This window comes from Bombina bombina, chromosome 2 (genome assembly GCF_027579735.1).
Source record: "Bombina bombina isolate aBomBom1 chromosome 2, aBomBom1.pri, whole genome shotgun sequence".
Classification (NCBI taxonomy): domain Eukaryota; kingdom Metazoa; phylum Chordata; class Amphibia; order Anura; family Bombinatoridae; genus Bombina; species Bombina bombina.
In genome coordinates this window covers 206,741,859-206,759,571 of record NC_069500.1, presented here as the reverse complement: position 1 = coordinate 206,759,571, position 17,713 = coordinate 206,741,859, and the positions used below count along the sequence as shown (strand labels likewise).

Here is a 17,713-nt window from a genome sequence, read left to right as displayed (position 1 = left end):
CGCGCAATGACGTGATGACGTCACCGTGCAACTTTATTATAATTTATAATGTTAAGTATAGGAGCAGGGGGCATGCTGCTTAGAAGCCTGTATCTCAGGTATCTAAGCAGCTACAGACCCCCATGACCCACTGTTGGAAAGGTAATCACCTAACCTTTCCAACAGTTCAAGTCTTGAGGATCTGAAAAGAAAAGAAAAAAAGTTTAAAAAAAAAACATATTTAAAAAAATAAAAAATATAAAAAACCCTTAAAACAGCTTAGCACCCAGGTGGGAAAGTGCTTAGCACTCAAAGGGTTAAAGAAAAAACTGTCCAACAAGGGATAATGCAGATAAAGATATATATCAACCACAAGACAATCTACTTTTTCAAAAAGGGTTCAGAAAAATGTGACAATTAAAGTTCATCCCTACAGAGGGGACATCATCTCTCAGCTTAGCTTTAGATTCTGCAATGTATTGTCTTTTTGTGAAGGAGAAAATTAATGGCAAGAGGAAGAACAGTGAAACCTTAATCAAAACCTTATCTAAACATCAGAGGATTAAGGGGACAGAGCGTGTTTGAATCTGGTTAAATGCTTCATCATTCATGGACACTAGCAGACAATGACCTCAATGATGAAAGGGATAACATTGCAGAGCCTAATTTTTCCCAATAAACCTAAAATAAAACAAAACAAAACATGAAGGATATATTTGGAGCAAGAATAGACCAGCAGTAAACTATAATACTGGGGGTATCTAAAGCAAAATTCTATGAAGGCTAATTGATGGATAATGGCAAACTTATCTCTGTGTTTCATGGAAGATACACTGGGAGAAATGCGTAAGCTGGTTCTGATTTATCTCCTACTGCATATGTGAGACTCTGTGTATTTATTCTTTTAATATGGACTTTTGAGAAATAAAAGTTACGTTTTATGGACGACGAGATATAGCGGAACACTATTTATATATATATATACACACACACATATATAAATATATATAATTTTGAAATATATATATATATATATCTCAATGTTCAATATTGCTTTCTATAAAGAGAGAGAACAAATATTTATACATTTTCATACTGAAAATAGATGCCTTTAAAATATATATTTAATGAATAATAGTATTTAAAATTTTACTGATCTTTATTCTGCTTTTAAAGCTCACGGTAATTGTCTTTAGTAAATCTATTTAGTCATATAATTCCTTCTGCTATGCCAGGATTCATAACAACATTAGTAGGTTTTGTAATTAAACTTTTGATTACGACTGAGTCTCAAGTAAGGTTGACTTAACCTCTGTAATAACTGTGTATTGCATGAATAAAACATTTGACTTTCTCTTTATGTTGGTTTTGTTTCAATAATAACAAAGAAAAATAAAAAAAATATGAAAAACATACCTTGGAATAACCAGTGGTTGTGTTACCCACTGTTTCAATTTCCTCCTCCCAAAGGATGTTTTTGTGTAATCCATTGCCCACATCAAGCTGCCTTTTGTCTTCAGATCAGTCTAAATAAAAAAGAGGGGAAATAAAAATACGCAATCTGTTTTATTAAACATAAATTATGTTTAAAGTTACTGACCTTATGGTCTCTTAAACGAGAATATATTTAGAAACGCTACAATACTTGCGCATATTTTGTATTCCATCAAAAACTAGAAAAACTTTGATCAAAATAGACCAGTTGCTAAATAATATTTCCATATGGAAACAAAGGGTTTATTATTCCATATAATGAATCATTTATCGTAAGACTGTAAAATGGCACAGATGTTTAACAGGCCAGCTGCAGTACTTGCTGTATCTGCTTAAATCTCTGGGTTGCAGAGATTGAATTTGGACAAATAAATTGAATACCAATAAGTTGAGAAATAATGATTAAATAAAATACCTTTATAAAGACGTGTGTGATATGCATGCAAGAAAAAGCACTATATAAGAAAACAATGTATATGATGAGATAAAAGTTGCATGTATTTTAGTTCTCTTTAGTACAAAAAAAAACATTATACAAACAGTTATCCTTTACCTTCCCATATTTTACAATTCTTGCCTGTTTGACTTTTTCATAGTTTCAACGAATTACTGAGGGGGAAATAGTACACATACCATTTGGTAAAGATTCCCTGCCCTGGGGAGCCACTACAGACTGAATAGTTAAATATATAGGAGGAAAGCATGTCTTGCAGGTATAAAAAAGCCCATGTATCCGCTTGATTCCAGGCAATTTCTGTTACCATGAAATGCTTTTGTTTAGACTCAATGTTCATATGAAAAAATAATATAAGCAAGAGTTCATCCTGTCCTCCAATATATTTGTTTCTCTATGACATAAAAAGTGTAATAAATGCTAAAAGTACTTTTTCTAAGTTCCCCTTATTATTAACGAAATAAATGCAGATATTTAACATTAAACAAATTAAAAATGATGCTGTATGCTAAGTATCTAAGTCAGCGCTTGACAAACCCAGTAGTCAGGGAGCCACTGGCTCCTAGAATTGTACCCTTGGCTCCTAACTTTTTGGGGTATTGTCTATATATCTATATACAAATACCACTGTCTGACTTCTAAAGGTATGTCTGGCTCCAAAATATTCTTACTGGCTCCTACATTTTAAACAGATTTGTCTACACCTGAAAGTATTTGTATGATCAAGTAAAGCCTAAAACTGATGAAAATTTTAAATAAATACTAACTCTAAGCTGCTTCATTCCTGGGATGTATAACATAATTTTAAAGGGACAGTTTTTATGTTAACTCTAATTTCTTTTCTGTGCCACTGTACCCATCTGCCCCCAGTCACCATAATTGTTTTTTTCCTATCTTGGAGTGGGCAGTAATGCTACACTGACAGCTTACACCCACTCCTCTGTGTGCAATGCACGTTCACAATGAAGGTAGACAGAATGATTGCGCATGTGACCACAGCACTACTCGCTCTGTCATGGGACACAGAAATGTAAACAGTGGATCAATATATAAATGTTATAGCGTTCCACTGTATACACTGCCTTGTTTGGAGTGGAGGATAGAAACATCTGAGCATGCATGTCATCTCAGTCTTAGTCCTGATGATCAATTCATCATTAGAATCACAAGAAATTGCATATTTGGCCTTGCCAGTCTCACAATACGTGGGTCTGACAATATATTTATAGGAAGTGGGTTGAGTCTCTCCGTTGAGACGAGGGGCGATGTGTCTTTAATAGGAAATAATAGGAGATTGCAGTTTCAGTAAAGGTCCGCCAACATCACCAGTTATCTCAGATCTCTACAAGGGGTGCTATACTTAAAGTATGTTTACACAACATAGACTGTGTGTTTGCCAACACAAAAATGACTGAATGGCTTAAAAAGTGCATCTAACATGGAGAATAGTGCTTTGAAAATTAGAAACTCACAGCAATGTTTCCCCATTAAAATACAAGTTACTCCTATGGAATGTCCATGAAACACACTTATATTTATTTGTGTGAGATATCCATTGTTGATAACAAAAAAACAAAAGTTTAAACATATAGGAGCTCTGGGATTGTATATACAGTGTTTTATGTATAAGTATTATTTCATAAAGCTATTATATATATATATCTATATATTTATTTATTTTTAAAATAATTATCATTTTAAAAATCGTGTTTTTGCTTTTGGCGCGTTTTTTTCTTTTTTTAGGAAGAAGATTTTGTGTTTGTGATATTAATATTTAATAGAAGACAGTAGCTGTGACTTTCTAGTTTTATTTATTTATTGCCAATATAAGTCCTAAACGTGTTATCTTTATATTATAATATTGCGACCACATTGTAACAAACATTGTGACTGTACCGCTCTGTACAGTGAGAACTTATATCAACAATAAATAAATAAAACTAGAAAGTCGCAGCTTCTATGAAATATTAATATCATGAAATCTTCTCCCTAAAAAAAAACATGCCAAAAGCAAAATACACAATTTTTAAAATCATGACAATAATTAAAAAAACATATTATAGCGTTATACAATAAAATACATATAAATAAAACATTGTATATACATGTATAATATACCTACAACCCCACAGCTCCTATAGGTGTATTATTGATGTCCTTGTTTCACTAACATTTTTAACAAAAGTGGTTGAGTTTTGGTTGACACATGTACATTGTATTGCCATACAATATAATATGTTTAAAATAGATTATTTACAATACACCTTCAATGAAGCACCCACAGAGATGTATGGTAAAACGCGTCTCAGCGAGACTGCCTTCAAACACTGATTTCTGATTTTTGAAAATCAGTTAATCTTGATTGCACAAGGGTTGCCTTTTAAAAATATCATTAAATTACCACAATGTTTTGATCATCAGGGCTTTAGTATGAGAACACCTATGGAACATGCATTGAAGTGCTCAGTCCTCTTCCTATTTTTCGAACTGTACAGTGCAGAGAAAAAATAAAAAAGCACAGGCTCAATAGGTGGCCAGATGCGGGAGACAAAATTAAAGTTGACATGTTAATTTCTAAATATATAATATATATATATATATATATATATATATATATATAATAATAATATTCAAAGAAAAAATATGCTTCTTTATCTTTTTATTTAGATGGCAGACAATCCTTGCGTACCTTTAACCCCTTAAGGACCAGCGACGTACCCTGTATGTCGCTGGCCTTTTTTTGGGACTTGTTTGTTTTATAGTGCGGTCTTGCCACCAGCGTTGAGACTGCTCTATTCCACAAAGCCTGCTGGAGGGAGGGCATTAATAGCGTGTTCTTGCTAGACTTGTGCTATTATGTCCTGAAAAAACCCTTAACGACCAGTGACATACAGGGTACATTGTGGTCATTAAGGGGTTAAAGGACACAATTTCCCACTAAAACTGAATATTACCTTAGGTTACAGCACATAACAGTGTGACGACATAATAATTACTGCACAAAGCCTCTGGCGCTGGACTGACCATAATAGGCGGGATCAGACTGATATACTACAGGAAAGTTCTTCTCTGTGAAAAGCATTACTGGGCTAAAAGAAGCTGCACCCAGGTGGTAAATCGCCATAGAACAGGCTAACAATAGTATTGAGCCAGTTGTTTGTTCCTGTGAGTGTGCTTCTCTCTGTGTGTATATATAAATAATAATATTCAAAGAAAAAAGATGCTTCTTTATCTTTTCAAGAAGACTGATTTATTTAGACGGCAGACAATGGACTGTACCTTTAAAGGACACAATTTCCCACTAAAACTGAATATTACCTTAGGTTACAGCACATAACAGTGTGACGACATAATAATTACTGCACAAAGCCTCTGTTTTGCAACACCTATCTGACTAATCAATGCAGCTGAGGAATGGCTTGCACTTATTTTCTGAAATTGGCTTATTCTGGCCATACCAAGGAGCATACAATTGTAATGTTTCTGAATCTGTGTACACAACTCTTTGTTACTTATGGATGCAAGTAAAGAAAGTTCCAGTGTGGCCCATCAATTAAAAAGGTAGGGCATCCATTGTTTATACTATATATATACAGTGGATATAAAAAGTCTACACACCCCTGTTAAAATGTTAGGTTTCTGTGATGTAAAAAAATGAGACAAAGATAAATAATTTCAGAACTTTTTCCACCTTTTAAGGTGACCTATAAACTGTACAACTTAATTGAAAAACAAACTGAAACTTCTAGGTGGAGGGAAGTAAAAATAAAAAAATAAAATAATATGGTTGCATATATGGGGATGTAGCTGTGTTTAGAATTGAGCAATCACATTCAAAATCCTGTTAAATAGGAGTCAGTACACACCTGCCATCATTTAAAATGCCTCTGATTAACCTCAAATAAAGTTCAGCTGTTCTAGTAGGTCTTTCCTGACATTTTCTTAGTCGCAACCTACAGCAAAAGCCATGGTTTGCAGAGAGCTTATAAGCATCAGAGGGATCTCATTGTTAAAAGGTATCAGTCAGGAGAACGGTACAAAAGAATTTCCAAGGCATTAGATATACCATGGAACACCGTGAAGAAAGTCATCATCAAGTGGAGAAAATATGGCGCAACATGTGGCGCAACAAGAGATGCCCTCATGACGTCCCTCCAAAATTGATGAAAAGACGAGAAGAAAACTGGTCTGGGAGGCTGCCAAGAGGCCTACAGCACCAATAAAGGAGCTGCAGGAATATCTGGCAAGTACTGGCTGTGTGGTGCATGTGACAACAATCGCCCGTATTCTTCATATGTCTGGGCTATGGGGTAGAATGTCAAGACGGAAGCCTTTGCTTACGAAAAAAACATCCAAGAACAGCTAAATTTTGCAAAAACACATCTGAAGTCTCCCAAAAGCATGTCGCAAAAGGTTTTCTGGTTTGATGAAACCAAGATTAAACTTTTTGGCCATAATTCCAAAAGATATGTTCGGCGCAAAAACAACACTGCATATAACCAAAAGAACATCATACCCATAGTGAAGCATTTTGGGGTCAGAATCATGCTTTGGGTCAGTTTTTCTTCAGCTGGAACTGGGCCTTAGTCAAGGTAGAGGGAATTATGAACAGTTCCAAATACCAGACAATATTGGCACAAAACCTTCAGGCTTCTGATAGAAAGCTGAAAATGAAGAGGAACTTTATCTTTCAGCATGACAACGCCCCAAAGCATACATCCAAATCAACAAAGGAATGGCTTCACCAGAAGAAGATTAAAGTTTTGGAATGCCCCAGTCAGAGCCCAGACCTGAATCCAATCAATAACCTGTGGGGTGCTCCTAAGTGGGCTGTGCACAAGAGATGCCCTCATGATCTGAGATATTTGGAGTGTTTTTGCAAAGAAGAGTGGACAAATCTTGCCAAGTCAAGATGTGCCATGCTGAAAAACTCATACCCAAAAAGATTGAGTGCTGTAATAAAATCAAAGGGTGCTTCAAAAAAGTATTAGTTTAAGGGTGTGCACACTTATGCAACCAAATTATTTTAGTTTTTTATTTCTACTTCCCTCCACCTAAAAGATTATAGTTTGCTTTTCAATTAAGTTGTACAGTTTATAGGTCACATTAAAGGTGGAAAAAGTTCTAAAAAGATGTATTAAATTTGTCTTTTTTTTTTTACACCACAGAAATATGACATTTTAACAGGGGTGTGTAGACTTTTTATATCCACTGTGTGTATATATATATATATATATATATATATATATTATACACATACATATACAGTTCAAGTATCCCATAGAAAACTACAACTAAACTAATTGTTTTATGCGATACTGAACATAGATATTGCAGTGAATATGTATTACATTATCACTTGGGGAAAAAAATAACCAGTAAATATCATTGTTAAAATTAGTCATCCATCCCTTTTAATATATAGAAAACATATTTTGAAATCTGGTTGGAATAAGTTCATTTGTATGTGTTTTATTCAAAAACACATAAAAGACATTTTAATTATTTGCTATACAACTTCTTGGCTTCCATAACTGAAAGGCAATGTAAAATGGTGTGTCACCATAAAATAACAAATTATGCTTACCTGATAATTTCATTTCCATCGAGGGGAGGAGAGTCCACGGCTTCATTCATTACTGTTGGGAATTAAGAACCTGGCCACAAGGAGGAGGCAAAGACACCCCAGCTAAAGGCTTAAATACCTCCCCCAGTCATTCTGAGGAGGGAACAAGGAAAAGTAGAAGAAATATCAGGGTATAAATGGTGCCAGAAGATGAATTAAATTTAGGTCTGCCTATCGGAGATACGGGCGGGAGCAGTGGACTCTCCTCCCCTCGATGGAAATGAAATTATCAGGTAATCATAATTTATTTTTTCCATCTAAAGGGGAGGAGAGTCCACGGCTTCATTCATTACTGTTGGGAACATATACCCAAGCTCTAGGGGACACTGAATGAAACCGGGAGGGTAAAAAGGCGGACCCTAATCTGAGGGCACCACAGTCTGCAAAACCATTCTTCCAAAAACAGTTTCCGCAGAAGCAAAAACGTAAAATTTATAAAACTTTGTAAAAGTGTGTAAGGAGGACCAGGAAGCCGCCTTACAAATTTACTCCATAGAGGCCTCATTCTTGAAGGCCCAAGAAGAAGCCACAGGTCTAGTTGAATGAGCCGCAATCCTCTGAGGAGGCTTATGTCCCGCTGTCTCATAGGCCAAGCGAATCAAGCTCCTCAACCAAAAGGACAAAGTAGTAGAAGAGGCTTTCTGCCCCTTGCGCTTCCCATACACCACAAAAAGAGATGTAGACTGTCTGAAATCCTTTGTATCCTGAAGACATAACTTCAGGGCACGAACCACATCCAGATTATGAAGTAACCTCTCCATAGAAGAAGAAGGGTTAGGACACAAAGAAGGAACCACTATTTCCTCATTGATGTTATGGTTAGACACCACCTTGGGAAGAAACCCCAAACCAGTGCGAAGCACAGCCTTATCCGCATGAAAAAACAGATAAGGGGGCTCACATTGCAAGGCAACCAGTTCAGATACTCTGCGTGCCGATGCAATGGCCAACAGGAAGAGAACCTTCCAGGATAGAATGTCAATGGAATGCAAAGGCTCAAACTGAACCGTCTGCAAAACCTTAAGGGCCAAGTTTAAGCTCCATGGGGGAGCAGACTGTCTAAAGACAGGCCTGATTTTAGACAAAGCCTGAACAAAAGATTGGATGTCAGGGAGATTAACGAGTCTCCTATGCAACAAGACTTATAATGCCGAAATCTGTCCCTTTAGGGAACTAGCGGCAAGACCCTTCTCAAAACCATCTTGGAAAACAAAATGTATGCTTACCTGATAAATGTATTTCTCTTGTGGTGTACCCAGTCCACGGGTTCATCCATTACTTGTGGGATATTCTCCTTCCCAACAGGAAGTTGCAAGAGGACACCCACAGCAGAGCTGTCTATATAGCTCCTCCCCTAACTGCCGCCCCCAGTCATTCGACCGAAGACAAGCAAGAAAAAAGGAGAAACTATAGGGTGCAGTGGTGACTGTAGTTTAAAAATAAAAAACACCTCCCTTAAAATGACAGGGCGGGCCGTGGACTGGATACACCACAAGAGAAATGAATTTATCAGGTAAGCATAAATTTTGTTTTCTCTTGTAAAGGTGTATCCAGTCCACGGGTTCATCCATTACTTGTGGGATACCAATACCAAAGCTTTAGGACACGGATGAAGGGAGGGACAAGGCAGGAACTTAAACGGAAGGCACCACTGCCTGTAAGACCTTTCTCCCAAAAATAGCCTCCGAGGAAGCAAAAGTATCGAATTTTTAGAATTTAGAAAAGGTATGAAGCGAAGACCAAGTCGCCGCCTTACAAATCTGTTCAACAGAGGCCTCATGTTTAAAAGCCCATGTGGAAGCTACTGCTCTAGTAGAATGAGCTGTAATTATTTCAGGAGGCTGCTGGCCAGCAGTCTCATAAGCTAAGCAGATTAAGCTTCTTAGCCAAAAAGAAAGAGAAGTTGCCGAAGCCTTTTGGCCTCTCCTCTGTCCAGAGTAGACAACAAACAAAGCAGATGTTTGACGAAAATCCTTCGTAGCTTGTAAATAAAACTTTAAAGCACAAACCACATCAAGATTGTGTAATAGACGTTCCTTCTTTGAAGAAGGATTAGGACATAATGAAGGAACAACAATCTCCTGATTGATATTCTTATTAGATACCACCTTAGGAAGAAACCCAGGTTTGGTACGCAAAACTACCTTATCTGCATGGAAAATCAGATAAGGGGAATCCCATTGAAAAGCAGATAACTCCGAAACTCTTCGAGCCGAGGAGATAGCTACTAAAAACAGAACTTTCCAAGATAAAAGCTTAATATCTATGGAATGCAAAGGTTCAAACGGAACCCCTTGAAGAACTTTAAGAACTAAATTTAAACTCCATGGCTGAGCGACAGGTTTAAACACAGGCTTGATTCTAACCAAAGCCTGACAAAACGCCTGAACGTCTGGAACCTCAGCCAGACGTTTGTGCAAAAGAATAGACAGAGCAGAAATATGTCCCTTTAAGGAACTAGCTGACAATCCCTTCTCCAATCCTTCTTGGAGAAAGGATAATATGCTAGGAATCCTGACCTTACTCCATGAGTAACCCTTGGATTCACACCAATGAAGATATTTACACCATATCTTATGATAGATTTTCCTGGTGACAGGCTTTCGAGCCTGAATTAAGGTATCAATGACCGACTCGGAAAAACCACGCTTTGATAAAATCAAGCGTTCAATCTCCAAGCAGTCAGACGCAGAGAAATTAGATTTGGATGTTCGAAGGGACCTTGAAGTAGAAGGTCCTGCCTCAGCGGCAGAGACCATGGTGGAAAGGATGACATGTCCACCAGATCTGCATACCAAGTCCTGCGTGGCCACGCAGGAGCTATCAAAATCACCAAAGCTCTCTCCTGCTTGATCTTGGCAATCAGACGAGGGAGCAGAGGAAATGGTGGAAACACATAAGCCACGCTGAAGGACCAGGGCGCTGCTAGAGCATCTATCAGCGCTGCCTGGGGATGCCTTGACCTGGACCCGTAACAAGGAAGCTTGGCGTTCTGACGAGACGCCATGAGATCCAGTTCTGGTTTGCCCCATAGTTGAATCAGCTGGGCAAATACCTCCGGATGGAGCTCCCACTCCCCCGGATGAAAAGTCTGCGACTTAGAAAATCCGCCTCCCAGTTCTCTACTCCTGGGATATGGATAGCTGAGAGATGGCAAGAGTGAACCTCTGCCCATAGAATTATCTTTGAAACCTCCAACATTGCCAGGGGGCTCCTTGTTCCCCCCTGATGGTTGATATAGGCTACAGTCGTGATGTTGTCCGACTGAAATCTGATGAACCTGACCGCAGCTAGCTGAGGCCAAGCCTGAAGAGCATTGAATATCGCTCTTAGTTCCAGAATGTTTATCGGAAGGAGGGCTTCCTCCTGAGTCCACGAACCCTGAGCCTTCAGGGAGTTCCAGACTGCGCCCCAGCCCAGAAGGCTGGCATCTGTCGTCACTATAGTCCATTCTGGCCTGCGGAAACTCATTCCCCTGGACAGATGGACCCGAGATAGCCACCAGAGAAGAGAATCCCTGGTCTCTTGATCCAGATTTATCCGAGGAGACAAATCTGTGTAGTCCCCATTCCACTGATTGAGCATGCAAAGTTGCAGTGGTCTGAGATGTAGGCGGGCAAACGGAACTATGTCCATTGCCGCTACCATTAGGCCGATTACTTCCATACACTGAGCCACTGACGGCCGAGAAGTGGAATGAAGAGCACGGCAGGAAGTTAGAAGTTTTGACAACCTGACCTCTGTCAGAAAAATTTTCATTCAGTCCCTCATTCCAGCCCTCATTCCAGCACAACTGGTAGGGGGCAGACTACGATTTTTCAAAGGTGTTTGGATCAATTCAATTCTAAATCATTGGATTCAGAACATTGTTCCTCATGGGTACAGAATAGGTTTCAAGGTAAGACCACCTGTGAGAAGGTTCTTTCTCTCACGCATTCCAGTGAACCCAGTAAAGGCTCAGGCTTTCCTGAAATGTGTTTCAGATCTGGAGTCATCTTGGGTAATTGTGCCAGTTCCATATCTGGAACAGGGTCTGGGGTTTATTCAAATCTGTTCATAGTACCAAAGAAAGAGAATTCTTTCAGACCAGTTTTGGATCTAAAAATTTTGAATCGTTATCTAAGAATTCCAACATTCAAAATGGTGACTATAAGGACTATTCTGCCTTTTGTTCTGCAAGGGCATTATATGTCCACAATAGACTTACAGGATGCTTATCTTCATATTCCAATTCATCCAGATCACTATCAGTTCCTGAGATTCTCTTTTCTAGACAAGCATTACCAATTTGTTGCTCTTCCTTTTGGCCTAGCAACAGCTCCAAGGATCTTCTCAAAGGTTCTCGGTGCCCTTCTCTCTGTAATCAGAGAGCGGGATATTGCGGTGTTTCCATATTTGGACGATATCTTGGTACTTGCTCAGTCTTTACATTCTGCAGAATCTCACACAAATCAACTTGTGTTGTTTCTTCAAAAACATGGTTGGAGGATCAATTTACCAAAGAGTTCCTTGATTCCTCAGACAAGGGTAACCTTTTTTGGTTTCCAAATAGATTCAGTATCCATGACTTTGTCTCTAACAGACTGAATAGGATCTTTAAAAGAAGTACTATCTTCCGTAGGAAAAGTGGTAAGTTTAGCAAGAGTAGAGATAGCCCCATCAACTTTGGGGATTTTTTCCCAAAACTCCAATCTATCAGACGGCAAAGGGTACAGTCTCTTAAACCTTAAATAAGGAGTAAATGAAGTACCCAAACTATTCCATTCCCTATAAATTACATCTGAAATAGCATCAGGAACTGGAAAAACCTCTGGAATAACTACATGAGGTTTAAAAAAACGAATTTAAACGTTTACTGGTTTTAATATCAAGAGGACTAGACTCCTCCATATCTAATGCAATCAACACCTCTTTTAATAAAGAACGAATAAACTCCATTTTAAATAAATAACATAATTTATGTAAGAACTTACCTGATAAATTCATTTCTTTCATATTAGCAAGAGTCCATGAGCTAGTGACGTATGGGATATACATTCCTACCAGGAGGGGCAAAGTTTCCCAAACCTCAAAATGCCTATAAATACACCCCTCACCACACCCACAAATCAGTTTAACGAATTGCCAAGAAGTGGGGTGATAAGAAAAAAGTGCGAAAGCATAAAAAATAAGGAATTGGAATAATTGTGCTTTATACAAAAAAATCATAACAACCACAAAAAGGGTGGGCCTCATGGACTCTTGCTAATATGAAAGAAATGAATTTATCAGGTAAGTTCTTACATAAATTATGTTTTCTTTTATGTAATTAGCAAGAGTCCATGAGCTAGTGACGTATGGGATAATGAATACCCAAGATGTGGATCTTCCACGCAAGAGTCACTAGAGAAGGAGGGATAAAATAAAGACAGCCAATTCCGCTGAAAAATAATCCACACCCAAAACAAAGTTTAAATCTTATAATGAAAAAAACTGAAATTATAAGCAGAAGAATCAAACTGAAACAGCTGCCTGAAGTACTTTTCTACCAAAAACTGCTTCAGAAGAAGAAAACACATCAAAATGGTAGAATTTAGTAAAAGTATGCAAAGAAGACCAAGTTGCTGCTTTGCAAATCTGATCAACCGAAACTTCATTCTTAAATGCCCAGGAAGTAGAGACTGACCTAGTCGAATGAGCTGTAATCCTTTGAGGCGGAGTTCTACCCGACTCAACATAAGCATGATGAATCAAAGACATTAACCAAGATGCCAAGGAAATGGCAGAAGCCTTCTGACCTTTCCTAGAACCAGAAAAGATAACAAATAGACTAGAAGTCTTTCGGAAATCTTTAGTAGCTTCAACATAATATTTCAAAGCTCTAACTACATCCAAAGAATGCAACGATCTTTCCTTAGAATTCTTAGGATTAGGACACAATGAAGGAACCACAATTTCTCTACTAATGTTGTTAGAATTCACAACCTTAGGTAAAAATTTAAATGAAGTTCGCAACACCGCCTTATCCTGATGACAAATCAGAAAAGGAGACTCACAAGAAAGAGCAGATAATTCAGAGACTCTTCTGGCAGAAGAGATGGCCAAAAGAAACAAAACTTTCCAAGAAAGTAATTTAATATCCAGCGAATGCATAGGTTCAAACGGAGGAGCTTGAAGAGCCCCCAGAACCAAATTCAAACTCCAAGGAGGAGAAATTGACTTAATAACAGGTTTTATACGAACCAAAGCCTGTACAAAACAATGAATATCAGGAAGACTAGCAATCTTTCTGTGAAAAAGAACAGAAAGAGCAGAGATTTGTCCTTTCAAGGAACTTGCAGACAAACCTTTATCCAAACCATCCTGAAGAAACTGTAAAATTCTAGGAATTCTAAAAGAATGCCAAGAAAAATGATGAGAAGAACACCAAGAAATGTAAGTCTTCCAGACTCGATAATATATCTTCCTAGATACAGATTTACAAGCCTGTAACATAGTATTAATTACGGAGTCAGAGAAACCTCTATGACTGAGAATCAAGCGTTCAATCTCCATACCTTAAAAACAGAATTTATGTTTACCTGATAAATTACTTTCTCCAACGGTGTGTCCGGTCCACGGCGTCATCCTTACTTGTGGGATATTCTCTTCCCCAACAGGAAATGGCAAAGAGCCCAGCAAAGCTGGTCACATGATCCCTCCTAGGCTCCGCCTTCCCCAGTCATTCGACCGACGTATAGGAGGAATATTTGCATAGGAGAAATCATATGATACCGTGGTGACTGTAGTTAAAGAAAATAAATCATCAGACCTGATTAAAAAACCAGGGCGGGCCGTGGACCGGACACACCGTTGGAGAAAGTAATTTATCAGGTAAACATAAATTCTGTTTTCTCCAACATAGGTGTGTCCGGTCCACGGCGTCATCCTTACTTGTGGGAACCAATACCAAAGCTTTAGGACACGGATGATGGGAGGGAGCAAATCAGGTCACCTAGATGGAAGGCACCACGGTTTGCAAAACCTTTCTCCCAAAAATAGCCTCAGAAGAAGCAAAAGTATCAAATTTGTAAAATTTGGTAAAAGTGTGCAGTGAAGACCAAGTCGCTGCCTTACATATCTGATCAACAGAAGCCTCGTTCTTAAAGGCCCATGTGGAAGCCACGGCCCTAGTGGAATGAGCTGTGATTCTTTCAGGAGGCTGCCGTCCGGCAGTCTCATAAGCCAATCTGATGATGCTTTTAAGCCAAAAAGATAGAGAGGTAGAAGTTGCTTTTTGACCTCTCCTTTTACCAGAATAAACAACAAACAAGGAAGATGTTTGTCTGAAATCCTTTGTAGCATCTAAATAGAATTTTAGAGCACGCACTACATCCAAATTGTGCAACAAACGTTCCTTCTTTGAAACTGGATTCGGACACAAAGAAGGCACAACTATCTCCTGGTTAATGTTTTTGTTAGAAACAACTTTCGGAAGAAAACCAGGTTTAGTACGCAAAACCACCTTATCTGCATGGAACACCAGATAAGGAGGAGAACACTGCAGAGCAGATAACTCTGAAACTCTTCTAGCAGAAGAAATTGCAACCAAAAACAAAACTTTCCAAGATAATAACTTGATATCAACGGAATGTAGGGGCTCAAACGGAACCCCCTGAAGAACTGAAAGAACTAAATTGAGACTCCAAGGAGGAGTCAAAGGTTTGTAAACAGGCTTGATTCTAACCAGAGCCTGAACAAAAGCCTGAACATCTGGCACAGCCGCCAGCTTTTTGTGAAGTAAAACAGATAAAGCAGAAATCTGTCCCTTCAAAGAACTTGCAGATAATCCTTTCTCCAAACCTTCTTGAAGAAAGGATAGAATCTTAGGAATTTTTATCTTGTTCCATGGTAATCCTTTAGATTCACACCAAGAGATATATTTTTTCCATATTTTATGGTAGATTTTTCTAGTTACAGGCTTTCTGGCCTGAACAAGAGTATCAATGACAGAATCTGAGAACCCTCGCTTTGATAAAATCAAGCGTTCAATCTCCAAGCAGTCAGTTGGAGTGAAACCAGATTTGGATGTTCGAACGGACCTTGAACAAGAAGGTCCTGTCTCAAAGGTAGCTTCCATGGTGGAGCCGATGACATATTCACCAGGTCTGCATACCAAGTCCTGTGCTATCAAGATCACCGATGCCCTCTCCTGATTGATCCTGGCTACCAGCCTGGGGATGAGAGGAAACGGTGGGAATACATAAGCTAGGTTGAAGGTCCAAGGTGCTACTAGTGCATCTACTAGAGTCGCCTTGGGATCCCTGGATCTGGACCCGTAGCAAGGAACCTTGAAGTTCTGACGAGAGGCCATCAGATCCATGTCTGGAATGCCCCACAATTGAGTTATTTGGGCAAAGATTTCCGGATGGAGTTCCCACTCCCCCGGATGAAATGTCTGACGACTCAGAAAATCCGCTTCCCAATTTTCCACGCCTGGGATGTGGATTGCAGACAAGTGGCAGGAGTGAGTCTCCCCCTATTGAATGATTTTGGTCACTTCTTCCATCGCCAGGGAACTCCTTGTTCCCCCCTGATGGTTGATATACGCAACAGTCGTCATGTTGTCTGATTGAAACCGTACGAATTTGGCCTTTGCTAGCTGAGGCCAAGCCTTGAGAGCATTGAATATCGCTCTCAGTTCCAGAATGTTTATCGGGAGAAGAGATTCTTCCCGAGACCAAAGACCCTGAGCTTTCAGGGGTTCCCAGACCGCGCCCCAGCCTACCAGACTGGCGTCGGTCGTGACAATGACCCACTCTGGTCTGCGGAAGCTCATCCCCTGTGACAGGTTGTCCAGGGTTAGCCACCAACGGAGTGAATCTCTGGTCCTCTGATCTACTTGTATCGTCAGAGACAAGTCTGTATAATCCCCATTCCACTGACTGAGCATGCACAGTTGTAATGGTCTCAGATGAATTCGCGCAAAAGGAACTATGTCCATTGCCGCGACCATCAAACCTATTACTTCCATGCACTGTGCTATGGAAGGAAGAAGAACAGAATGAAGTACTTGACAAGAGCTTAGAAGTTTTGATTTTCTGGCCTCTGTCAGAAAAATCCTCATTTCTAAGGAGTCTATTATTGTTCCCAAGAAGGGAACTCTTGTTGACGGAGATAGAGAACTTTTTTCTACGTTCACTTTCCACCCGTGAGATCTGAGAAAGGCCAGGACAATGTCCGTATGAGCCTTTGCTTGTGGTAGCGACGACGCTTGAATCAGTATGTCGTCCAAGTAAGGTACTACTGCAATGCCCCTTGGTCGTAGCACCGCTAGAAGGGACCCTAGTACCTTTGTGAAAATTCTTGGAGCAGTGGCTAATCCGAATGGAAGTGCCACAAACTGGTAATGCTTGTCCAGAAAGGCGAACCTTAGGAACCGATGATGTTCCTTGTGGATAGGAATATGTAGATACGCATCCTTTAAATCCACCGTGGTCATGAATTGACCTTCCTGGATGGAAGGAAGAATTGTCCGAATGGTTTCCATTTTGAACGATGGAACCTTGAGAAACTTGTTTAGGATCTTGAGATCTAAGATTGGTCTGAATGTTCCCTCTTTTTTGGGAACTATGAACAGATTGGAGTAGAATCCCATCCCTTGTTCTCCTAATGGAACAGGATGAATCACTCCCATTTTTAACAGGTCTTCTACACAATGTAAGAATGCCTGTCTTTTTATGTGGTCTGAAGACAATTGAGACCTGTGGAACCTCCCCCTTGGGGGAAGCTCCTTGAATTCCAGAAGATAACCTTGGGAGACTATTTCTAGCGCCCAAGGATCCAGAACATCTCTTGCCCAAGCCTGAGCGAAGAGAGAAAGTCTGCCCCCCACCAGATCCGGTCCCGGATCGGGGGCCAACATCTCATGCTGTCTTGGTAGCAGTGGCAGGTTTCTTGGCCTGCTTACCTTTGTTCCAGCCTTGCATTGGCCTCCAGGCTGGCTTGGTTTGAGAAGTATTACCCTCTTGCTTAGAGGATGTAGCACTTGGGGCTGGTCCGTTTCTGCGAAAGGGACGAAAATTTGGTTTATTTTTAGCCTTGAAAGACCTATCCTGAGGAAGGGCGTGGCCCTTACCCCCAGTGATATCAGAAATAATCTCTTTCAAGTCAGGGCCAAACAGTGTTTTCCCCTTGAAAGG

The 17,713-nt window shown here is 39.5% G+C and overlaps 1 protein-coding gene across 1 annotated transcript in view; it reads right to left on the bottom strand.

Moving 5' to 3' along the window:
• The window catches only part of MSH3 (mutS homolog 3), a 756,380-nt gene that overhangs the window by 432,391 nt on the left and 306,276 nt on the right, over positions 1–17,713 (bottom strand). Inside the window, exon 15 of the mRNA XM_053699713.1 lies at positions 1,396–1,505. Coding sequence (XP_053555688.1) covers positions 1,396–1,505 — 110 coding nt within the window. The remainder of the gene's footprint in view (positions 1–1,395; positions 1,506–17,713) is intronic.